Raw genomic sequence first — 26350 nt, 5'->3', positions numbered from 1 at the left:
CAAGACATTAATTTTCCTGGTGATACTTCCCTTATCCATCATTTCAAGATACCTCAGAGCAGAGCAGGTTACTTCAGGAACAGAGGAAGAATCTGATCTGGAAGCTTCATATTTGAACAGTAACTTGTGGGCAGGTGTGAATCTTTGCTACTTTTGGAGGTATTTTAAGCCCTTGTGACACTGCATCGTTTCTCTCTTCTGCTTGAATTTGTGTTGTACCTTAAAGCACAGGCTCCAGAGTGCGAGCCACCATAGCTGCAGAGGAAGCCGTTGTTCCTTTGCACTGGCAGCCACATGAAAGCTTTGGGATTAACAGTTTCCTCCCACTCTCTCAACACCTTCCCATTTTAGGCTTGACAGCTGCATGCACAGAAGTTCAGGTGCATGTGTGGGTGTGCTGTCTCTCCTAGCTACAAGTATAACAGGTAAGATAGAATGGGGAAAGAGGGCAGATGGGCCACATTTAAAACCTGACCAGATGCTGCTGTTCCTACTGTTACCTTTAATTATAGCTTTGTATCCAAAGAGTCTCCCTTAAGCCACAGCAGTGATCCCAGTGTTCTGCCATAGTGCTCACTGAGAAGTGCTCAGACAGCCTGGCAAGAGCTAGGAGCATGGATGAACTGAAATAAGTAGCCTAGTTCTACATGTTCTGCTCACTGCTCACACAACTACTCCCTAGGATTTCCAGAGCTGTTCTCATGAAATCAATGGTCTCTGTCAGAGCAGCCAAGTGAACATAGTCCTGATGGGACTGACTATAAATGCAGCTCACTTTCTGCTACTTCTGGATAAGGTTTAGGATAATGTTATATTAAAAAAAACCCAAAACCAAACAACAAAAAACAATCAACAAACTTGAAAAGCTGACAGCCCTTAACAGAAGGTAAGAGCAGACCTTGAAAAGCTTGAGGGTCAGTTCATACTCTGCTAAAGGAAGTTCCAGCATGGGATTATTTTCCTAAAACTGCTGAGCAGTTTAAAAATCTCTTTCTAGGCAAGTTACAGGGATAGATGTAGTACCAGCATGAACAGGGGATGTACATCATCATATTCTCCATGCATGAGGACATGCAATGAGGTTTTGCCATGCATGAATCATGTGTAAATGGGCCTAGATCCAGGAAAGGGGAGGCAGCTGTCCTCACAGCCATCCCTTCTCTGAGGGGTCCTATATAGCATCAAGGAAGAAAAACTCAAGAGTGCAGTACTGAAAACAGGAGGCGTAGGCTATAGATTTCTGGGACTCCCCCTTTGTTTTTGGTAGCAAAAAGTGGCCCTGTTAGAAGATCTGACCCAAGGATCATCTTCCTCCAGAGCTCTCGACCACAGCTCAGATTGCTTCAGAAGGGAAAAATAAGAGGAAGATTCTGGAAGCATTGATGAGGGTGGTCATGACAGCAGCTTGGCATGGTTCTTCCTCCTAATTCAGCTGAAATTTCTCTAAAGGACCAGAAAGGGAGCAGAGGTAGAGAAGAAAAGTGAGGACTCAGGAGTCCCTGGGCTCTAATTGCTTGTCATCACCAACACAGCCAAGTAGCTGAATGGCCATTTCTGCAGCTGCACTCTTCTGTGCATTGCTATTGCTCACTGCAACATGCTTTGTATTACTGTACAAGGGACACAGCCCCTTCCATAAAGCTGGATAAGAAGTGAATTAAATACATTTGTGTTTAAAAAAATTACAACGTAACATTTCAACAGTTGTGATTAATTGATATTTAAAATAGAGAGAAAAATAAAGCCATGATACATTACTCACCCCTCTGCACTTCTGCTGGGACCACATTTGTAAGGATAATATTTACACAAGAAAAATTAAACAAAAACACAACCAAAACACAAACAACAACTCTTCTCAGGCACAGTTACCTGGGGCCCTTGTTCAGTTCTGGCATCAAAGGGGTCTCCAACGAGTCGCTTCTTGGCATACTCCACGCTGCGCTTGACAAACTCTGGATATATCTGCTCCTCCACAAACACTCGTGAGGCAGCCGTACAGCACTGCCCCTGATTGAAGAACACCCCTTGATGGGCACATTCCACTGCCAAGTCCACTGCAACATGGCCCAGGAGGGAAAAGTGTTACCACATGCACAGTTTCAGCCTTCCAATGTTTCCAGACATATTTTTTTTCTTTTCTCTTTTCAAAGCCTCCTTAAAAAATGCTGACAATGGTGCACACCCACTGAAGGCACTCAAGGCCTCACACTGCCCCCAAACCAGATCTCTTAATATTTCCACCCTCCTTCCTGCCTTTTGTCACAAGGTCTAGTTTGCCATAGCTCCCAATACTTTCTTCCACAAGGACTCTGTGAGGGCAGTAACCAGTTTTTCTTGGTGTGGGAATTCAGATATGGATTCCTAGATACTGTGCATTAGTTCCTGAAGACTAGTTTCAGTAGCAAGTGTTTAGAAACTCATGTTCAGTGCTGGCTGAACATGAGCCAGCAGTGCGTCCAGGTGGCCAAGAAGGCCAATGGCATCCTGGCTTGTGTCAGCAATAGTGTGGCCAGCAGGGACAGGGAAGGGATCTGACCCCTGCACTCAGCACTGGTGAGGCCGCCCCTCGATTCCTGTGTTCAGTTTTGGGCCCCTCACTACAAAAAGGACATTGAATGACTCAAGCGTGTCCAGAGAAGGGCAACGGAGCTGGGGCAGGGTCTGGAGCACAGGTCTGATGGGGAGCGGCTGAGGGAACTGGGGGGGTTTGGTCTGGAGAAGAGGAGGCTGAGGGGAGACCTCATCACCCTCTACAACTGCCTGAAAGGAGGGTGCAGAGAGGGGGGGATGAGTCTCTTGAACCAAGGAACAAGCAGTAGCACAAGAGGGAATGAACTCAAGTTGTGCCAAGGAAGGTTTAGGCTGGATATTAGGAAGTATTTCTTCCCAGAAGGGGCTGTTGGGCGTTGGAATGGGCTGCCCAGGGCAGGGGTGGAGTCCCCATCCCTGGAGGGGTTTAAGAGTCGGGTTGACCCAGTGCTGAGGGATCTGGTGGAGTTGAGAACGGTCAGTGTGAGGTTGATGGTTGTACTGGATGATCTTCAAGGTCTTTTCCAACCGAAATGATTCTGTGAAAGCAGCGTGCCCTTCTGCTGTACAGCCAGGTCAGACCAGGTCCTTGCAATGCTCACTATTAGCAAATGGCACAAACACATCTGGCTTTCAACCTCTGCAGGTGTGTGGACAGGATTTTCCAATCACTTTGGTGGTCACAGGTTACACATATACCCTAGCGCTACTCACTAATGCAACAAAGGCACAATGGAACATGCAAAATGAGTCCTGCAGACCAGTGGGACAGAGGAGAAGGCTGGATTAGATCAGGTCCTACAAAACTATGCCTGCAGAGGAGCTGGATTTTAGAAAGTTGTTTTCTCCACTGCTTGACTCAGGCTCTGCAGTACTGCCAACCAAAAAGGAAGCACCACAGCAGCAGAAATGCACAAACGCAAGATGACCTGCAACCACAGCCATCCCCAGGGAAGGGAACAGTATGCTTATTTGCCATGGGAACGGTCCCTGTGCTGGGCAAGAGCTCCAGAGAAGCAGAACTGCATCCTGCTCTTGGACAGAGGTTTCCTCCAGCCTTTGGGGTGGACACAGTGGCAAACACCAGCCCTGCTAGCTGCCAAAGGACAGCAGAGACACACAAAAAGCGCCACACTCAGTCTTTTACAGCAAATAAACCCAACAGCCAATACTTACAGTCTGCATCTGCACACACAATGCAGGGGTTTTTCCCTCCAAGCTCTAATGTCACCCTTTTCAGGTTGCTTTTAGAAGCAGCTTCCTTGATCAGTTTTCCAACCTGTAGCATTGAGACACAAAGAGGACATGAGCTGTTTCGCCTGAAAGTGTGTCAAGTGTGATGTTAACAAGGGTAGAAGAGTCTGGTGGGTGGCTGAAGCAGGTGGAAGTCTGGGATAGCACTCCTAAATAGTTTGTGTTTCCTGCTGCTGTGATGTGTTGGGTCAAAACCAGCCCCAGAATTAATGTTTGATTTAGGCAGATCTGAAAGGGCAGGCAACATGGGAGAGCTACAAGAACCGCATCCTGAATTTATCTGCTACCAGAGCTGCAGAACAAGGCATTTCCCACCCAGTGTAAGCTAGTGAGCAACACCAGCAATCAATGGGGCTCAAGGTTTACAAGTTTTACTTTTCTAAATTGGGAGTTCAACTTCTTAGAGTAGATCTTGCCAAGACAATGATAAGAACTCACTGTTTCTATCTGTTACTGCTCTCACACCAGAAAGCCATGTAGAGATTTTGACATTTAGGAGAAAACTACTTCTTTCTGGCAGTTTAGCCTGAGCTGCCCCACACACAAGAGTAGCGAGACATGTTCCTTCCAAGGCACTACCTGAGGATGTCAACAGACAAATTCTGGCTGTCCTTGCTGTGGCACTTTCTGCCCAGGAACCATCTGGTGGAATTTATCTGGCCACCCTCTTCTGAAGGGAACGACCTACTCTGCTTCCAGAATTTAATCAAAGTAATGTCAAACTAAGGGGTTGTGTCCTCCCCCCCCAATTGTTTCATAACAAATGTCTTCCCCAAATTCTGACTGACTATGCTATTTCTTTTTTATACTGGTAACACCAAACCAGTCATTTCTTTCAGTTTTAAAAAATGGAATTCCTCACAAGAGCATAAATCAAGCATCAAAATCATTTAGTAATCTAATTTTGTTAGAAACAATTAGTTAAAATTATTGGGGAGCTTCCATTGTTAAGGCAGGTTATTTGTTTAAATGTGACCTTATATTTGAATTTTCTCATTTTGTAACTGTTTTTTTTTTTTTTTTTAATTTTACCATTGCACATGGCAATTTTAACTTAATTTCTGCCTAAAAATACTGTTGCTCTGGAGTGGAGCTGTGAGCAAGAACAGCATGGGGCAGCTGGCTGGGAGTTATAGGTTTGCTTTTCTCATGATTTGCCTTTGTAACTCAAGCAAGACTCCTGAACCCAGCAGCAGAGATCACCTCTAGTCACTCAGCAGCCTAGAGCTAGAGACAGCAGAAATAAGTGATGTATCATGCTGCAGATACACATAGCTTCATAAGAGGCATTAATACAAGCTAGCTGGCCAAACAGGAGTAAGTTAAAAAAACTAAGGGAAGGGAAGAAATTTAGATGGGAAAATTATCGTGGAGTTTAAGATCAGTATTCCCAAGCTGGCACTGAGCCCAAACTGGGGCTTAAAAACTAAGTAAAAATGTATTTTGAATTAGCTTTGCTTCCTGGCTCGGAAACAGTAGCATTATGCTGCAAATACTGCAGAGATGCAGCTGAACTCACAGATGGGTGGAGGGGGAAGAAAACACTTCTAAATTACACATGCATTAGCAAAGAATCTGTCTCCCTCGGTGTTTCCTGCACACCCATGGATTAGGAAGACAAGCACAATGTCTACAGGAGTTTTTTGCCTACAGGCTCCAGCAGCTGAGATTTTCCTTCTGCCACTAATCCACTGGATACTCCTTTTTCATTAAAAACCCAAACAGATCCATGTGGGCTGGATGAGTCTATAAGCTCCATTGTTCTCACACAGCCAGCGTCTCATCTGGACTAAAGGTTTCTGATCTAGGATTTGGAGAGAAGCTTGTAACTCCTAGATTAGACCAACTATCAAGAGAGTAAAAGCTCATTGTGAACTTTTACTTTATTGCATTCATGTTTGTTCCCATAATCCCTGTACAAAACAGAGGCTTAACACACGTTCTCCTATGGGATAAGTGGAGCAGCTAGCATGTACACAAAGCCACTAGATGGTACTGTTGTTAAATGCAGCAGCTTTTCGGTGCTTAGTGTTACCTTTACCAAGAACACTATTCAAGCTAATTTGTCACCTTTATACATTTAGATTACATTCTACAATTAGAAGGATAGACAAGAATGGATGAATTCAGCAAATGCTCAACAACAATAATGTTACTCAGAGAAACAAAAGAGAAGAGACTATGTTTGCCTCAACTGCACCCATTGGTATCAGCATTCCCATTCTTTGGACACTGCCTCTCTTCAGGGGGTGCGTGTATATTGCAAGAAAAATCTAGACCAGCAAGTGGAAAAACATTCACATTTCTAAGCAAGCTCGTCTGAGAAATTTCAGCAGTGATTACTGGAGACAAACATGTTTGCATGTGACAGCTGTGCTCAATTCCATGGACTAGGCCAAGCCATGTGCTCCTTTCCCCCATGTAGGTACAGAAGAGGATGGCTGTAGGTGTCCTCATAGTGCACAGGTCTTGCTTCCACCCCTCCTGTAAGCAAGGCAGCCATAGCTATTAACAAGAAAAAACTGAATAGGAGGTGCTTTACTGTGCAGGTCTCAAAAAAAACTCAAATGTTAATCCTATCCACGTCAGCAGAGGAAGCCTCAGGCATGGGGCCATGTTTTTATTTAAGTCCTAGTTCCTCTGAGGTAACTAAAGCTGAGGAAGAATTGTTCAGGGCTCTGACTGACATGTTTTCCAGTTGCACACGCTCGCAGGGCAGGACTGGCAGGCAAACTTGCCCTGAAGCTCCATCAGGTCAATGACAGGATGTTACATCACTGCCAGCCTCTCCTGTAGACTGACTTACCTTATGTCAGAGCATCTATTACAGTTCTTAGAGAAATGTGGTGGCTTGGCAAAACCTGGCTTACAGAGATGTGACATTATCACAAGCACGAGGAGCTGATTTAGGCAAATCCCGAACACTTCCAAGAAATCCCATCACATGAAGTGTGATGAACAGTGGTGTTGGAGATGCAGAAATCATTGACATGTCATTGGTCCAGTCTTACACAGATGGCAGTTTTAGAAGGGAATGCAAAGAGGAACAGCAGGTGTTTTATGAGAAATCCATCACCCACCTTTGTTGATCCAGTAAAAGCAATTTTATCAATGCTGTGATGGGTAGAAATAGCAGCTCCAGCTGTGGGGCCGTAGCCTGGCACAATGTTCACCACACCTGGAGGGAAACCAACCTAAAACAGAGGTTAAATACAGCTCTGTAGAGAGTTTTTAAGCACTCTGGAGTTGATCTGCACTCCTGAGAGTGCAGGTCAGTTCTCAGGAAGCTTGAATTAGTTGCACTATATTCCTTGTAATTAAGAACTGCAAGTTGCCGACAAGGATCCCATACCAGATACCTCACTGTTTTCCAGACTTTCCAGTAACATGGCTGTGTGCTACCAGCTGGAGTAAACGTGGGTGAAAGTAACAACCATGCTTAGGAAATGCCAAGTTTCAGTAAGAATTCTTGGAGGAATCCCAGTTTCAAGTCAAAAGAGAGTGAGGCTTTTGGCCAAACTTGGCCCCCAGCTACTGCTGTGCAGCTGGAGCCAATGGGTAACTGAATGAAAGTTTGTTTTGAACAAAGGTTGACATTTGTGGTTCTTCAGGGGCCAGAGGGATTAAGAAGTCAGTAAAACCTCACTAGAAGATGGGGCTAGTAAAACAGAAACACAAGAGCAGATGGTAACAAACTTATGCCAGTTTCCACCACATTTACGACCTAGATTAGCCAACTAGTAATTTTGCCTGAAGAGACAAATGGCAAGACTTTAGGTGAAATTCTACTGCGAGGAGAATTGCAGGACTTGCTGATCTGTTTATTTCCCAAAACAAGAGTTTCAGGGATTATGCTCTTCTAGGCTAGCCCTCCCCTACTACTGATTTCATAAGGTTATTTTCCCTGCATTTTCTAACAATGGAATTGCAGGACATTAAACATTCACATAATTTCTTGTCACTTTTTAATATAAAATCTCAATAAATGCAGTTGCTCCTTCCTAACACAGGAAAAATGGAAGCAATTGCTCATGTACTATCTTGCAAAAAAATTATCTTCATAAGATTTTTTTTCCTATTTTTTCTTTTCGTAAATTGGAAGGGCAGTCAAATTTCTTCTATGGATGTAACAATGATAAAAGCAAGTTTAATAGAGTCTGCATCTTGGCTAATGAGTTTAAGAAAATACTGCACGTCAAACTGTGCAAGTAATGGTGTTTGGAGTCAGCAGCAAAGCCACAAGGAAGCACAAAAGTGGTTCAGATCACCCTGAGCCAAAAAGGTTTTTTTCGTTTTTCAGCAAAAATGAAAGCCAAAACATTTTGATTGGCCCAAAATTCTTTCATTGAACCTAACACACAGCTTTGCTTGTATGTTAACATCTTCAGCATCCTTTTAAAGATTTTTTTTAAAAAAAGAGTTTAACTTATTATTCTGAAAAACCACCAAAAAAAATTATCTAATTTTGGGTGGAGAAAGGATCATCTTCAAATAAAATTATTCTGCTCTATTCACACTTCTGCCTTGAAGGACAACTGTGAGAAGCAGGCAGGTTAGAATTTCAGCTCCAAAAAAATTAATTTCACAGAACTGAATTATTGAAGGGGGGGGGGGGGGGGGGGGGGAGGGGCATGCTATGCTTATGTTTGGGGAGCTGTATGTCAGAGTGAAGAAACCAGCAGTGTGGCAGGGCTAACTAGAAGTCATGGTAACTGCACCCTATGCTCATCCATCTTGTGTAATCTTATTAGGTCAGTTAGTTGCAGGAGATATTTAACTGGCAGTATTTTTGCACTACCTTTCCTGACAGAAAAGCCCTAACTGTCAATTATTAACGTATCCTTCTATTTTCTCCCAGGCTAAGCCAAGAACAGACAAACTCATCATTGCCATTAGACTGAGCCTAACAGATAGACTTTTCCAGCTGGGAGGCAAAAGTGTATCTACAACCCTTTTAGTTTTCCTCCCAATCAGTCACATACACAGATCTAGGAAGCTGATGTACTGACCAGTCCTGGAAAGTCCTGTGCAACTCCCACCACCTCTGTATGATCTGAGGGCATCTGAGATCCTACCTGACAAGCACTAAATCAATATTTGGAAATCCCATCCTATGATCTTTTCTTTATGTCAGTACTGAGTTGGTTTTAAAGGCCAGACACAGCTGTATTTTTCTACGAACCGCAGAAATTATGAAGAATTGTTTCCCGTGGCACTCTGTCTTGGTTGAATTATCCCACTTAAAAGTGGTACAAACACAACACTGCTGTCTAATCACTCTTTTTTGTCCCATTGTCTAATAAAACTGAGCTGTAGTCTTTCCCTCGTTTGGGAGAGAAGACAAGGCAGAGGAATAAAAGCACCATTTTTTCACTCTGCAGCTTCCTGAGAAAGGAGAAAAACCTACAGGCTTTGTGATCTTTGTAACCTCCCAGCCAGCCACCACCAGTCAAGAAGGTCCTTGTAAGAAAAGGCTGAAGACAGGTTGTTCTTGCTCTCCTCTGAGGCTTTAACATCTTTAAAACCCAAAACCTGACACAGCCAATTCAAAAATACAGCCTTGTTTGTGACCTTCAAAGAACAGTACCTAGATGGGAAGTTCAGATTTCCTTACCTCCTTGATCAGCGAGCCAATGTACAGCGACGTGAGAGGAGTTTGTTCAGCTGGCTTAATAACCAAAGTGTTTCCACAGCACAGCGCTGGTGCCATCTTCCAAACCAGCATTAGCAATGGGAAGTTCCACTGCAAGAACACAAGGTTGGTCAGATCAGCACAGCACAGTCACCTACTCACTTCCACACAGCATTTTCCCCACCTTCACAGAGCTCAGGGAGAAAGAAGCAACTGGGAGGACAGCCAAAAAGAGAAGCGTCTGCTTATAATACCGTGTTTGCTTGGACTACGGAGTATAACTTCCTTGATTTCCCCCTGAGATTCCAGATATTGTTGGCAGTCCTCAAGCTAATCCTGTAAATTGGACAAACCTCTGCATGATGTGATCTCATTCTTTACAGGAGTTTGATCACACTTTGTATAGGATTTTGGCTGTTCACAGAAACTGTGTTGGAGGCAGCATCCTGATGCTTTGCTTTGGTACAGCACCCTTCTACAGGGGAAATTACAGGATGCAACTGCTCATTGAAAAAGTCTCATTTTTCTGTGTTAGATATTGGCTGAGTAGTCAGGGAGTTTTACAATATCATGAAATTCCACATTTATAACTAGGAAACTGCAGTGGATTGTTCAGTCATAGAAATCCAGGGGAGATCTTATATTCCCTTCATATTGTAAATTGCTCCTTTCCAATTAGTTTTCTAATTTGGAATTAGGAACCAGTCCACATCACTTTCCTCTGTGCTAATCTCTTTCATGGTCATGTGTATTTGTAGATCTTGGAGCCTAAGCAAGAAGTGGAAAATCTAGCTCACACTGAATTTCAGAAAGGTCATTTGGCAGCAGAAAGGATTTCTTCATTAAAAATAATTAATGCTGTTTTAGGGATGATGGAAGCAGGCCAACAGCAAGGGGACTTCTTGTCAAGGCTCAAGCCAAGGGCCTTCAGCTATCAAAGAAGCCAAGTATGTTAGGAATCCACAAATTCACACTTACAAATAAATTAGCAGTGTAGCTTTTGAGACGAATTCTGTTTTAACCCAGCAGCCTTGAGACAAAGCAGAATTTAGTCTAACGTGCTATTCTTCAACTTGCTTCTCCCTCTTTCCCAGACCTGTTTCATTCCAGTGCTCTTCTCCAATAGCCACATCCCATGGTTTGCCCATTTGTCTTTTTCTCCTAAATCTTCTTGAAGGCCTGCACTACTTTTCTGTGCTTTCAGGGCATGACATAACTCCATTAGGAGCCTTCTGCTGCAGAATGGCTGATGAAAGTAACAGTAAAGGACTCCAGGGCTGCCTCGAGCCACCACCTTGGGATAAAGCTCCGTCATATGCTGCACTTTCTAAGAATCTACCTTGCTAAGAACATTGTTTTAAATATAGTTAAACCACAGGAAAAAGGGAAGATTGTTGATTGGCCTAAGAAGACATATGCAGAATAGTGACAGAATCTCTTTAAATCAAACAGGAATATGCAAGCCCACAGGCTGTTGGCATTAGACATCAAACTGGAAAAAAAATTGAAGGGGATTTATTCTAAGTAAACTGAAGACAGATATGGTTTTGTTGACCTCAGTCATCCCTTCTACACCTGAATCAAATCTAATTCTGCACTTTCTATTGTATTTATTGCTCATGTAGGGTCAACTTGAAATATTGGAAGTCCCGCTATGTCCCCTCCTAGTGACCCTCCAAAGCATCCTACAAGTAGGCTTTTAAAGGGATAGTTTCCAAAAGCACTGCTGAGTGCCAAAGGCAGCTGAAGCGTGACCAGGAGATACTTTTTAATTGGTGATGAATGTGAGGAACCTAATGTTTTGATCTTAAGTCACAAACTTGCGTTGCTCACAAGCAGTCATGTTGCTTGTTCAACCAGAAAAGTCATGCAGAAGTCATCAAGCCAAACATCTGATAACAACTATTGACCATCTCCACTTTGCCTCACCCTGATATTGCTAAATAGACCATACCATCTTATCATCAGGGATATAAGCTCACTTCTGCTGAAGGAAAAAGCAAAATTTCCCCAGACATCCTTGGGAACTGGTCCAAATCTGGTATTCCCAGGGTCCAGCCAGTCCAATACCTCACATGCATTTCTTTCAGTCTTTTCTATAACATTATACCGAAGGTCAAAATCTTCAATGGACTCTTACTGATCCAAGTATCCAAACAGAGAATCTTGGCACACCAGCATTTGCCTCATGGCCTGTAGGATACCATGTTCAAAGCATTTTACAACCCAACAGGAACAAGCTATGTTTCCTGTATAGCTGTAAAGTCTGCCTCATTGTCTGTTTAAACTGGAGATATTCCAAGAGCTAGCCACACTGTCCCCTCAGCAGAGAATGAGACCTCAAGGAAAAAAAAACTCAAGTTAAATTTAATCATGGAAAGCTCAGAGAACAGTCAGGGGTTATTAATAATGGACAGGATTTAAAACTATGCATCAGCACTAGGCAGCAAAAAGCTAGCACATGTAATAACAAGATGGTTGTTCGAGTAGTGCAAGAGTCAGAGAGCACTGACTGGTCTCTGGTGGCTGGTGTCAGCCTTAGAGAGGAACAGAGCATCTGATTAGGAGACCCACCCTTCCATTGCAAAGGACTTTGTGTTGCCAAGAGCAATTGACATGGGGGTAGAACAAGAAACTTCATGAGGCAACTGTGATGGGAGTTCCCTGCAGAGCAGCTGTACTTAACTAGAAAGCAAATGGCTGCAGTATAAGATGGGGGGTGCACATGTACTTCCAGTTCTAAGGGAGATACAGGGCACCATCACTGCTACTTACTGGAGTTATAGCTCCACAGACACCCATTGGTTCATGCCTGGTAAAACAGACAAAATTTTCATCTGCAAGACAAAAAAAAATAAAGGAAGACAAACCAGTAAAAATCCTTGATTCTATAGAGAGAATGTAAGATGACTTCACACTGACAGGTGCGGGACAGAACTAAAACGATATTAGACAAAGAACCCTGTATCTGTTCATCTTAACTCATGCCTCTGACACCCCAGGTGGATAAAGATCTATTTGAGAATAGGTCTTGTGTAAGCTCAAAAGCCAAACACTGCTCACAGTCACAGTGAAGCCTTTTAAAACCAGGGGTTCAAGCCCTTCTACAAAACTCCCTGTGTTGAGGTTAAGGGGAGGATAATGCCCTACCACACTGAAGAGCAAGCACAAATTTCATTCAGATTGTGTCTGAAAGAAACAAAGCACTTGTCTCCCAGAGGGGCAGAGTTTTTAAACCCATTTCATACAGGAATCATATTCAGTGTAAAAGGAATTGCACTTCTTGTAAGAAATCACAGAAAGGTGAAAGTCTGGGACTAAAGTAATACCATTCATCTTAAAATACTGCTGCTACTCTGTCAAAGAGAAAGCAGGATATTTTCCTTACAAATTTATTCTTGCTGAAAGCCTAATTTCATTGGGAAGATCTGACAGAAAACATGGGCATTTCTAATCACAGTTTTTGGAAGTGATCTCAATCAGGACAAACAAGCAGTGTCCAAGCAAGCAAAGCTTCCTGTTGCTCTGAATGAAGGCAACAAATCTCAGTTTATATGACTGACATTGCTCCCTTTGCTGCCTGCACAGACTGAACTAGTTCAGCCCTTCAGAACTTTAATTTTGGTCTGCAGTGCCCATCCTTCATACAATCTCAGTGATCACCCACATGCAGGGACAAAACAGGCTGATTTTGAAAAGACACTGTATTGCTTATCATGCCACATGGACATCCATTGTTTTAACTTGTTCTCCCCAAACCCATATTTGAACTTATATAGCTGAGACCAAGAATTCCCTCTGTCCCTGCCACAGCAGTGCAGTGTGACTGCTCTGGCTCTGCAACCTAGGAAACATTTTGAAAAACCCCTTTCAAGTGGCAGAAAACTTGACAGGGTCCCTCCAAGAGCTCAGTGCTTTGGCTCCTGAGTCAACATCTTAGACCTTCTCTTTAACAAAAGTTAAGAAAAAGCACTACATGGTCTCTCTAAACATCTGTGAGCCAAAACTGTCAGGGATGTGGGAACATCAGTGAGATGTGAGACACTGGTGGATTCCATATCAACCCTCTGCCACATCCCTGTGGCATTTAGGACAGCACAAGCTCTTGCTGCCTTCATACAATTCTCCCTAGAAACCTATCTTTACACTGTCTGGCATCTTAATTCATTTCAGTGATACCTAATGAATAAACTCCCCCATAATGTGTGGAGTTTTTTTCTTTAAGAATTAGTCTTAACTTAAAACCAAAAGAGTTTCTCTGTTAAAAAAAAACATGAGAGCCCATCTGTTATTTTCCAGAGATTTACCCAGGCATTCATATTGTTCTACCGTTAGTTTATATCCTGAAACACATCTACTTAAAAGGCATCCTGAGATAGAAAGGAAACACAGGGTCTATTTTTGCAGGTTTTCAGAAGCCAGCCTTTCCATGCATCTCCCTCCCACCCCCTCAAGTCTGATCCCATCCCAGCTCTGAAACTGGGTATGAAGGAACTTACCCACTGGGATAGTTCTACCCTGAATTTTATCAGCCCATCCAGCATAATATCGGAGTGTTTTTATGCAACCTTCCAGGTCAATGAAATAAGCCTGCAGAAAAGGTTTTCCTGTGTCCATTGTTTCCAGAGTCTGAAAAAACAAAATGCACACTGTCAGACAAGTCAATGTTTTTTTTTCTTTAAAAGTTTAGGGAAATTTTTTAGGGAAACTGCCTTGTGTTGCAGACACAGGGTTTCCTTCCCTCCCCTAACAAGGAACGAGGTTGTTAATACAAATAAGGTAGAAGAGACACTAGACCAAATAAAACCCTGTTGTATACAGAAGTTGCTTTATTCAGTGACTGCAATGAAAGTGCATCTTCCAAAAGCCCCCAGAAGGTGGCTGTGGGTGGAATATATGGCTGTGGTCTGGGGCACTGGTCAGAAACGATGTGAGTGTCATGATTTCACCATAACTGACCCTCCAACGCAGATGTTCTGGTTTCCAGATGGTGTCACTGAAATCAGTCAGACCCACTTTCCTTTTATTCGGAAATCTATTTTTTCTACTTCACAGCCCTAAGACCAACTTCTGAAAAGCCTCTTTTGTCCACAGGATGATAGAAAACATATTTTTTTTACAGAGTTCTGGTAGAGTAACCTTTGGGCTCAGATCTGTGCTGACACTAAGGCAAGGGAGAAGTTGCTTTGCCAAAGCTGCACTGATGCTGACCAGCTCTAAATGAAGTCCAGTCTCAGCCTGTGTCCTCACTGTTCTGGACATTAGCTCAGTGAATGCTTTGTTCTGTACTCAGGGCATTAAGTGGGATATGGGTGCAAATAGCCAGCACATCCATAAAGGAAGTACTATCCCTTGGTAGATTGAAACATCTTTGTTTACATATGAAGTCATACCCCATCATCTTCCACAGACATTAGGGTCCAAACAGCACTCGAACAGACATTCCCCTTGGAGTGACTAGGATTGTTATCCATTCTGAATGTCTGCTAAAACAACTGATTTTTATAAGTCATTACTTAGCATGCAGCCAAGGCAGCTACGGCTGGTTTTCTGCAGTGAAAATAACAATGCCAAACAAGCCCTCCCAGATCAGAAGGACAGCAGAAAGCTTGAAATGAGTGTCCTGATTTATGAAAGAAGGAGGATCCTCTGAAGTCACATAAAAAAAGTGAGCAGAAAATGAACAGACACACACACATATACATTCCCACCCCCCTTTTATTTGCTGGCCAGAACTGCCTTCAGACCTGGATTTTTTTGGTTTTATCTTGTTGAAACTGGAGGCTGTCATGTGGTTCAGAGACACTGTGTTAGAGAGAGACCTGGTTGAGAACAGTCCTGCAAGTAGACTCCTAAGCACATGCCATGTATGTTAAGTCCTACTGATCTCAGTGGGACATCAGCTCAGGAACTTAAAACATATCTAACAGCACTGAATGTCATAAATGCCACTCCCCTGAAGATAAGCAGAGCCAAAGTGCAGCATTGAAATAGTGAGTGCTCAGGTCCAAGATCTTTGATATGGACTGAGAGCAGCGATAAGCTGAGAGATGCTAGGATCTGTAGGCACAATTGGGAAAGATGTCCAAGGCCCAGAGAGTCTAAAGGCTTCTATCAACTGCAGCATATTTTCAACAAGCATCCCCTTGTTCTGCACCAGGACTCCTTCAGAACAGGATAGGGAGTCATTAGCAATAGTTGTTCAGTGCAGAATTCCAAGTTAACACAGCTTCATGGCTATAATGAGATCTTCCTGAGCCAGTACATTCAGTAGGGAAAGAAACAGTTCCCACTTACACACATTTTTAATTCTGGATGACATCCAGCAAAAGAAAGATTCTCTTTCCAGCCCCCCATTTCAGGGAAAACTATTTGCAAAGAAGTCAAACTGGCCTTACATTTTTGCAACAGTTACTGACTCAGTTGCAGTGGTTTGGGGGGTTTTTTGTTTGGTTTTTTTTTTTTTTTCTGTTGTTGTTTTGGGTTTGTCTGTTGGCTGTTTTGGGGTTTTGGTTTTTTTTTTTTTTTAAATAAGAACCTGGAGACTATACCATAAGAGCTATGAACACTGATGCCTGTTAAACTAAGAAAGAATGTTTATTGCTTTGAAGCATTAATATCTTCAATAACTAGCTAGTTTTGAGAAAGTCATCTATACAGAAGAACTAACAAACAGCCTTCTTCCAAGACCCCTAAAATCATCCTGCAGAATGAGGAAGATAAGCCATAACTCCTGCATGGAGTCTTCTGCCCTTCATAAAAGGAGAGAAAAGAAAAACATTAGGTAGCTATGGATGCAGCAGAAGCAGAGGGTTGAAGCCGAGTTACCAGCCAACTGTTGCTGGTTTACCACTGCTCATAGTACTTACTGCCAGGATGACTCTGTCTCGCTCCAGAAGATCAGCCAACTTGTGCAGGAGTCGCCCTCTGCTTAGGGCATCCATCTGTCTCCACGGAGAATCCCTCTGGAATGCTGCCTTTGCTGCTTCCACTGCATTATCCACATCAGGCTAGAGCAGCACATACACAAGCAAACCTTAGGTTACAAGAAAGGAGCTGGACAATGGCACAGAAACCCCCAACAGGCTGCTTCCTAGATGATACTGTGGTAGCTAAAACCAAGTTGTCTGACAAAACCACTTCCATTTTACTCCTGGATTTGGACCCAAGCCTGAAATAAGTTTTGGGTTTGGCCTGGGCTCAGAAATAACCTTGGGGTCAGAGTATCAACAGGGTCTTTCAAGGGTAATTTTACACAACTGGTTTGTTTATACAAGAATCCAGAATCATGTTCCTGTTGATAGAGGATGTAAGTATAAGGGGGAGGATGGAGAAACAAGATCCCAATTCTGTTCCCATTACAGCTTCTCTAAGCATGACAGGCCATTGGCCTGTATGAATCATCCTCCTCTGAACAAGTGTGGGAAGGAAAGTCCCACATGACAGAGACCATAGTTTTGTTCAGGGGAACAATCACAGCTCAGATCCCACTATTCAGTCCCCCTGGAACCCATGCTACTAACAGTTAACAAACTAAAAAAGCTGCCTTAGATCCTACTACACAGACTTAGCACAACTCTACCTTTATTTCCCAACTTCTTTACCACACTCTGGACCAAATCTAACCCTGTTTACCCAAGTTCCTACTCAGACAGGCAGCAAATTCCCTCTCTCCCACACCACCACTCCCTGAGAAGCTCCATGCATTTGCTCTGGCCACAGTATGACCTGGACTCCTCCCTTCTTTCCACACACATTGATTGAAAAAAGTGAAGCTAAGGGCAACCTCCCGATCCAGTGAAGTCAATGGGAACACTGCCATCAACATCCACAAGGCCAAGACTGTACCCCAAGCATACATAAAACATACTTCACCCTGGCTTTGGACAGAATCCTGCTCTACGTAATGTCTGGCACAGCCTGTGCCTCACTTCAGCTGATGGAGAACTTGCACCTCACTGCAATATGTGGCTCAAGGGGGTGGGAAAAGAGGGAGGGTTTCAGGCCTTGATCACTCCTCATAGCACTTCCCCAGTTGCTCTCATTTACGTCTTATCTCAAGTCCTGTCTGGATACAATTACAAAGTAAGTCTCTGCACTGATACAACAAGGTCTGGTCATTCTCCCCTCATAGGAGAATGTGTGGTGCTCAACCAAGAAAAATGTTATGGGAAGACATGTTGCCTTCTTACAGCAAAAGTTCATGAAGAAAACAGCAAGTCATCACCCACTGAAATGGCATCTTACACTAAATTTGGCTCCCGTTCTTTACAAGAAGATTACACAGCTTTAAAACAGTCTGACCTATACTGCCAGGAAAAGAACCCCACCCTTTTGGAAAGGCAGCGATGGGAAACCATTGGAGGAAACTTGTGCTGTTACAAGGGGTTAAGAATTGCTCTGATCAAGCAAGGGTGCTGGAGAGGCAGAGGTAGCAAGCAGCTGCTGTGCACAGGCAGGCATGGCCTGCCTGGGGCCCATCACCCACAGGCAGAAGGGGCCTTCAGAATGGCTGCTTCAGTTGAGTTGAACTGGATTCAAACTGGCACATCACAAAAGCCAGAAGGCACCAAAATCTGCTACACACTTATGTACTCCCCATCCTGCCTGCTGGAATGAAGACTCAAGCTGAAAGAAGGCAATATTTTATGTGACAAAGCAGACAAAGAAACACAAGAAGTGTGTCGTGTTTAAACAAGTCTTCCCTTAGCAGCAATTAATTAGCTTCTGTGGCCAGAACTCTGACGTGCAGAGCATTGGGTCTGCAGTGACACAGGCCACAACACAGCTGCCCTTGGTACTGAGGGACTTCCCACCAGCCTGGCACTCACAGGAACAGGGATGAGATGGCTGTGTGGGCAGAGGACTTCTCTTTACTCCCAGATCTTCTCCATCCTCTAAACAGGGGAGCACTGGAGCCCTGATGCAGCTCCTGCAAATAGTAGTTGTCTTCATTCTTGTCTCTTTTCTCGGAGATGTTGGGTACACATAGCGACTTGGAGACTGAAGTCACTACCACACAGGCAAACAGGCTTTGCCAAAACACCCTCAGGGGTAGCACCACCGAGTGAGATCTTCTGAGCCTGCACAGCCTCAACAGGCCTGAGAGACCAGCAAAAACAAGGAAATTCTTCAGGAAGGCTGAAATGCCATTCTTAATCCATCCTGTTATGACTAGGCATTAGGGGAGTCTGAATGGCATGTTCATTGCCGGCATGTTGCAATAGGTAGGCACAATGCATGACAAAGACTCATAACTGTCAAGGTGCCAGGGACACTGTGGTGTACAAAACCACAAAGAGGAGGAGGTCTGTGCATCCTGGTGCTGAGTTCTGATCTATACAAATTTACTGAGTATTACATAAAAAGCTCCTCTAAGAGAATATTAAGATTGCAAAGTCAAGCATTTCAGAGTTGGGAAATGCCTGAAAACCTTCATACCCACCTTGGATGTTTGCACTATGATACAACCACAAGTTACACAACCGCATACCGTTTCCCCCTGAACAAACTCACACAGTTCTTTGTTCTAAGCTACCTCCTCCACCTTCCTCTTCTACCTCAAGTCCCGCTCATCACGGCTCTATTTCTATCCTGCCCATTTTTCCTCTCTCCTGCCTCAGCAGCAGGCTGCAGAGCACACTGGACACCATCACCCCACTGGCTCTATGAGTAGGGAAAACACCTGCAGAAAAGCCTTGCTCTGCTTCAGGCTCAGCATGCACAACACTGCCTGTCTGGCCAGTAAGGAGACATGCCAGGGATAAAGCACACCCACTGGAGACCATCTTTCTTCAATCCAATTACTAAATTCTTTGAAAAACCTCTATTGTGCGCATCTTTGGAAAGGCACTTTTCTGACATAAGGTATGAGCATACCACAGTTTCTCAATTAGAAGAGGTTCCCTGACTTGTTCCCCTGCAAACAGTCTACACATTGCATTGCTCTAACTTCAGAACTCAAATTCAAACCAGCTACAAACATCATCTTAACAGCACAAAGTGTCCAAAACCACTGAGGACATTGCAAGTCTGCTATAGGGAACAACATTCCTGCAGCCTCTTACCTCAGCCTGCCACTGCAGTCTGCAGGGGACAGGATGACCATGAACCAAACCCTCTTACAACCCTCCAAAGATTCACATGGTAGAGTGAACTGCTTAGAAATGATCACGACAGACACTCCACAGCACTGAGTCCACTCAGCAGCCACAGCTGTGGACCTGCTGCCCACTCTGCGGCAGTCAGCTGAGCTGGGCACTCCTCTGAGGAAAGAGCACCTTTCCCCTGGCCCTCACTGGATCTTAGCAGGCTGCTAGAAGAAAAAAGCCTGCCTCCAAGGGTTATCAACAGCACCAAAGAAATTGTGTGGTTTTGCCTTCACATTGTAACAAAGACAGGGTAGAAGTTCTGGGGCTGCACTATTTGCTGGGGGCAGAAGTTTAATGAAAGTTATTCATTCTCCGTTATCAACCTGGCAAACACTTGGACACTAAGCTGTTATCTGGGAAGCAAAAAGCCACCAAGAATACAGTGGGAAGCATTTGCCATTTTATTTTCCAGTGCTTCTTTTTCCACATAAGACTTCCCTTTATCCCCCAACTATCCTACCAAGGGCAATTCTGTCTTAAATTCTGTAAGAACAAACAACAAAACCTTTGCTCCTAGCCTCATAAAGCATTGGTCAAGTTTCAGCATCAGACTAAATTGTCATCGCTAAGATACTGGCTGCCAAATTCCCAGCCCTCACATGCAGGCTAAGCAAAACACACTCTGCACAGCCAGAGATGGGCAGGTTTCTGTTCAGGGCAAGGGAAGTGGAGTCCTGCTCCCCACCTGCTAGGAAGGCAGAGCCAACCCTGGCACAGCACAGCTGAAGCCAGAGCCCATCCCAGGAAGTGTGACCCCCGAGACGGTACTGACCAGCACAACCAGGTGTGGTGGCACGTGGGCACGAGCCATTGGAAAGCACCAAACACAACTCACCACTTTCTGTAACAACACCGACAGACTGGAGGGGGATGTTCAAGCAGGGCAAAGGAGGTCTCGGGGGACTCTGTCTGCCAGAGGACAGTGGGACACAGTCAAGTGTCACCAGTAGCCAAACAGCTAGTTTGGGATGCTTCTCACCCATGACTCTGCTTTCTAACTAATCCAGATCTAGGTCTAGCCCCACTCAGTCCCTTTTAAAAAACATACTTAGAGAAAAATAATACTTTTTTCATTAAAAAGTGTTATGTAAAGGGATGAAAGAGGAGGCTTTCAGCACTCGAGGTGCAGCTAGCTTAAATTCTTGACTACAAATATCCTATGCACCAAGGAGTCAGCCACCTATGCTGAGTATGCACGGGCAGAGTGCTCCACTGACTGGCCTCAAGGAAAGGTTTATGGTGACTCTCCTGCAAACTAGAAGCTGGAAGTTATTCTTGAATTAAGGCAGGGACAAATCTCAAGGAGGCAAGCTGCAAAACTGGCCTTTTAGTTCTGCATAACTATTTTCTTTAACAAGTCATTGAGAAGCAGGCTTGAAATACTCATGTAATGCTCTGTAACTGCTTGAGGAGATACTTAGCTCAGGGAACAATAACAGTGTCATGGATTCTGCCTCACAAAATATAGTTACATTAGAGTTAGCTTCAACTCCATGTTTACGTGCCACTGCAATTAAACACAGTTGTGTCCTACCCAGTTAGTATAAAGAAATTATACATAATGTTTGGTTCTGACTCAGTCTGTAATTGCCCAGTGGCTGCACAAATTCCCCCATGGCAGTAAGTCTCAGAGACTGCTTTAGTGCCCTCCGAGAAGAACGGCAGCCTTGCACACTATTTGCACGCAGGCTGTGGACTTGTATTGCCAAGCAAGTCTGCTCCCATCTCCAGAAGGGTCAGGCTCTATACTCCAGCCAGTGTAACACCAGAAAAGACATTGCTCCTGCTCAGTTAGTAACACTCCTACTAGGAAAGGATCCCCAAGGCTGGAGACCAGGCCTCACAAGTGTTGGACAATCTTAAATATCAAGAAAAAGATACCACAGTAAAAGCAGAAATGCCCACACTGCCCATCACTTACTGCCCACAGCAATGAGCAGCCAAAGCCATGGTAGAGCAGAGAAGCTGCGAATCACCTTCCCAGGACATACTGCAGAAAGGCAACTCTTGGGCCACATACTTCGCCTAGATCAAGCCAGCTGGCCCATATGTGATGAGCTGGTTTGGACAAAAAGTGTCACATCTGATTGTTCTTCACCTCAAGACTGTTACTGAACCCAAGCAGTTACATCCCAACAGCACACCAGGGCCAGGGACTACTCAAGTGCTTGAGAGATACTGGTTGGTTTTAACTGAGAGTTGCCACATTTGTGCAGGAAGCCAGAACTCATTATATCAGTTAGAAAAGCAGCGCATTTCTAGCAGGAAGTGGACAATGTTTGCATGACTGATCTTAAATTCCCCCAAGCACCCAGGTTATTCCTTGACTGCATTTAAAAAAGCTGAGTTTCAGTTTAGTGTCTCCAACCAGCTGCCACACAGCTTGTGTATAAACCACTCCCGAAACAAGGCCCAGGTTCTGTCAGGGATATGCCTACACCATCATCACAACCATCATTGCTATTTTCTCCAAGTGGCTGCTTCCTTCCAGTCTATAACACAAGAAGGATGCTGAATCTCATTCCTCTGACAGTGTTTGGCAGACAGTTCCTACCAGGGAAAGTGACTCTGCTGAGTTGGAGAGGATTAATCCCACCCACCCTGTGTGATTCTTGAGCAGCACCTCTAGTAACCCAGACCTCCACTCATAGTCTGGCCAGATGTACGCTGTCGTTAAAAGCCAGCCTTTCCTCTGTGTGTTTTCCTACAAAAGGAGGTGCTTTGGAAACTGTCTTTAGGGCTGCCTTTCCAACAACACTTACCTTGTCTCCTTCCTCAATGTCACAAATTTTCTCCAGCGTTGAAGGGTTGTAGGTGGGGAACTTCTTTCCACTTGTAGACTCATGCCATTCATTGTTAATAAATATCTGAAGAGAGAGCAAGGGGAGTGGGATAGGAAGAAAAAAAAAATGTAGACAATGCAAAAAACCACAAGTACTCCTCAAAGGTCCCAAGGCTCTTCAATTTCCATTGATGGCAGTCAAGCATGTTCATTCTCTCTCCCAGGGAGACTGTTTGCGATACAGACAGCATTTATCCAAACTAGAACCTGAGCCAGAGAACAGATGAAAAAGCCTTCATGCACCCAGTTTGTTTTGAACAAGAGGAAGACAGAGGATGGGGCCCACACAGTATAACACCATAATTTGGCAATGAGAAACAGACAGTTTTTGAAATACATCTCCATGGGAACAGCAAGCAGACACCAAGAGAAACTCATATGGTTCAGGCAAAAGGAGCCCCTTGTTACATGTTACAAATGAAAGGTCAATGTACAATATTACTTGGTTGTTCCTATGCTGCCCTGGGCTACTTCCACCACTTGCCCCCCCCCCCCAGCACTGTCCAGAGGAGGGCGAGTACTGGCTCAGTTCTACCCCACCAAGCCCTGTCACAGGCTAGATCAAGCCTCCTACGTCACTTGGAGTCATCTGTGACAAGATTTAAGTGTTTCAAAATATTGCATTTCCAGAGCAAGAACAAACAGTCCCAGTGTTGCGCAACTCAAAATGCATTAAATACTGGAGTGTTGTTACGCACTGTAAACAGAACATGAATACCTATATACAATTAATTGATTCAACATGCATCTTATCCACGCTGTGATCTAACTTGGCAGTGCTGTATTTTATAAATATACTTTAAGATTAGATGAAGTAATCTTTATTAGTAGCCTGTTAGCGGCTGTAAGCTAGTACTTTTAGTTGGAAGTCATCCACATTCGCAATCTTGTTTATGAGTCTCTACACACCACCAGGAGATTAATGTTGCATCCCTTACACTCGGAATTCCCACTGCTTTGGGTCATAGTTTTCTTTCCTTCAGCAGCTTTTTTCCTGAAAGGATTTTCTCCCGACTATTTCTGCAAAAAGCACCTGAGATGTAACTGGCAGAGAAGCTGCACTTTTAGACCCACCTGTTTCAGACAGGTAGAGAAGAAAATTTCGGCAAAAAAGTTGTCAAGCGAAGTCACAAGAAAAGACACAATGTTAGAAATATTAACTAACTTGATACTAATGCTCCCAAACAATCTCTATTATCCAAGTGCTGCATTTTAACAATTACATATTTTAACTTTGGTTCTCCTTTGTTTCACTAACCAAGAAAGTCATATTATAAATATGGGACATATGACAGGAACTATAAAATTACAGCATCAGGTACATGCTCACAAACTAAGGATCGAGGAAGGATAAGTTTTTTTCCTCCTTATTCAACATTGCTTTCCCATCCCAACCCTTTCACATAGAATTAATGTTCCTATAATAAGCAGTATAACATTAGAGTGACAGGATCAGGCTGTTTTAAATGTAACATATATGCTAGCATCATTCTGGGAATCACACCATATAGCCTGAGTCTTTAGTGCCAGGACTTGGAATCAGACAAAATAGCGTATCAGCTCTTCATGCTTCACACCCAGGATTTGGGACATGGGACAGATCACTTCCATCACACATCCATGACAAGCATTAAACTGCTTTATAAGTAAGATCTTTGTTGAAAATCCACCCTCTCCCCCAGCCCTGTAACTGGTAGAACTGAAAACAAAAATCTCCGCTAAGCAAAGTGTGCCGTCAGCTGTAAACATCTGGTGAAACTCAGAGCTTGTAGAAAACCCCTTGCAGTTTTATGAAAACTGACTGTGGCTCATTATTCTCTCAGATGCACCGGGAGCATCAGATCAAATGTCAAATTCACACTTTTAATTAACATGGGTTTCCACTTTTAAGAGACTACCTTGATACATTTAGTGCACAGAGTCTCTGGCAAAACTCTGGAGAATAAAAACCGTGTGTTTTAAAACATACATGGCTGCAGGATCAGATCCCTAAGGAGTATTTAAAAGTGTTCACAACAATAAAAATAACAAAAAACAGAACATTTGGATGTTTAAGAAGAACTCTAATGGCCGTGTCCATTTTGGATGCAGGAAAGAGCTGTTTGTGCAGCATTACGCCATTCTGCAATCAGCAGCTGCAGATCCAATTTGCTGCTAAATGACAAGTTTATCTTACAAAGAAAAAGTAGATAAATTTCGGATGTTAAAAATTAATCTAGTCCAGTGATTACCACCAACTGTTAATCTGTTTCAGTACTTCAGATGCATAATTCAAATCAACACCTCACTGGATAAGCTATCGCTGTTTACTCCTTCTCACCGCAAGAGAATGAACAAGTTCTGCTTTTTTTTTTTTAAAATACAGAAACTTAACAGTTATTAATACACTCATTCAGCCTCTTCAGCTCTTTTAGTCCAGCCACATAGTTGAAATTATGGCAGTCAAAGCTGCCTAGCAGCGTAACAAGCCAGGGCATTTTCCCTACTGCGCAAGACAGCGGGTCAGGCCGCTGTGGAACAAAAAGCGACTCGGCTGTCGCAGAGCTACGGTTGCGTTGGTGAGCAGGGATTTCTGCAGCGGTGCTCAGCTCCACACCAACACCAGCCTCGCCCCTGAGGAAGAGTTATCACGCTCAGGAGCCTTCAGTTAATCCAAAAGGTCTGGATCAACTGTATATAAAGGTCATTTAAAGGGAAGCTCAATAGAGAGTGGAAAGGTGTGGGTTTGTGCGGGCTTGCTGCCTGACTCCTCATCCCAAGGGGAGGCCATAGAAGGGCTCTGTTGGGACAGAGAGCCACCAAGAAGGCATGCATGAGCACTGCTCCTCTTTGGGAGCCCCAGTCCCATCACAGAGCCCTTTTAGAAGGCCCAGTCCTGCAGGACACTGGCCCTCCTCCACACTCCCTGCATTCACCAGGACCCAAACTCACCCCCTGGCACTGAACCCCCTCCCAGCAGGGCCCCATCCCACACAGGGGAGCTTCACACCACGTCAAGGACAGCTGAACACAACCCAGGCAACCTTCCTCACAGATAAACCCCTTCTCCCCTCTGCTTGGGCTCACCCCATCCAAATCTGATTTCACCGGGTGCTAATGTGATGCTAAACACATTTACCATGTGGGTTTGTGAGAACTGCACAGGGCATTTGAGAAGATGGCCATCAGGGTGGCTGGGAGGGGACAGGCCGACATGGCACCACAGCCCTGCCACCGATCAGCACCAGGGCCTGACACACAGCCAGGGAGAGGTGCCCATGGGCACCTGAGGCAGCACCACAAGCTTGGTGCTTTTTTTTTACCTAAGAAAAAACGTTGGTTTCTTGGACTTTAGAGGTTGGGGCAACAGCAGGTCCCCTAGAAATACCAGAGTCATCTGCTTGCACTAGTCACTCAACCGCACTTACAACCCCATAAACCTACTGTCTAGGGCAGCAGGAGGATTAAAAAAAAAAAAAAATAAGAGAAATGACAGTGAGGAAAAAAACTTTATATTCAAAAAAAATAATACTTCACCACCAGCCTGACTCCACCAAGCACCAGGGACGTTACAGCGAAGCCTGCTGCCCACCTCCCCTCGCCAGCTCACCTTGGTGTACTTCACCTCCAGGCTCCGCAGGGGCCGTGGCAGCGGCGGCAGCACCTTCCTGTCAGGCTGCCCGTTCTCCACGGCGCCGTTGAGGGCGGCCATGGCCGCGCCGTCGAGCCCGCGCCGCCCTCTGCCGCTGACAGCCCGCGGCGCCGCCTTAAGAGCGGCGCGCGCCGGGCGCCGTCGCCCGCCCCCATTGGCCGCCGCCCCGCCCCGCCCCGCCCCTCGCCCCGCCCCGTCGCGCGGCCGCGGCCCTCAGGTAACGGGCGGCGCCGCCCCGCCGAGGCACCGCGGCTGCCGGAGGGTCGGGGGGCGCCAGCGGGCCGCGCCGGCCGCCTCGGGGCTGCCCG

The 26350-nt window shown here is 44.6% G+C and overlaps 1 protein-coding gene across 3 annotated transcripts in view; it reads right to left on the bottom strand.

The window, feature by feature from the left end:
• Positions 1 to 26122, bottom strand: part of ALDH1A3 (aldehyde dehydrogenase 1 family member A3) — a 37573-nt gene extending 11451 nt beyond the window's left edge. Inside the window, exons 1-9 of one of the 3 annotated variants that reach the window (XM_074916973.1) lie at positions 26001 to 26122; positions 22332 to 22436; positions 16288 to 16428; positions 13918 to 14047; positions 12194 to 12255; positions 9401 to 9529; positions 6867 to 6980; positions 3709 to 3811; positions 1873 to 2057 (exon numbers count right to left, since the gene is read on the bottom strand). In XM_074916973.1, coding sequence (XP_074773074.1) covers positions 1873 to 2057; positions 3709 to 3811; positions 6867 to 6980; positions 9401 to 9529; positions 12194 to 12255; positions 13918 to 14047; positions 16288 to 16428; positions 22332 to 22436; positions 26001 to 26102 — 1071 coding nt within the window. In that variant the 5' untranslated portion in view covers positions 26103 to 26122. The remainder of the gene's footprint in view (positions 1 to 1872; positions 2058 to 3708; positions 3812 to 6866; positions 6981 to 9400; positions 9530 to 12193; positions 12256 to 13917; positions 14048 to 16287; positions 16429 to 22331; positions 22437 to 26000) is intronic. The other 2 variants (XM_074916975.1, XM_074916976.1) reach the window with 2 other exon arrangements.
• Between the last annotated feature and the right edge of the window lie 228 nt (positions 26123 to 26350).

Source organism: Athene noctua, chromosome 13 (genome assembly GCF_965140245.1).
Source record: "Athene noctua chromosome 13, bAthNoc1.hap1.1, whole genome shotgun sequence".
Taxonomy (NCBI): Eukaryota; Metazoa; Chordata; class Aves; order Strigiformes; family Strigidae; genus Athene; species Athene noctua.
This window is presented reverse-complemented; position numbering and strand designations above follow the sequence as displayed.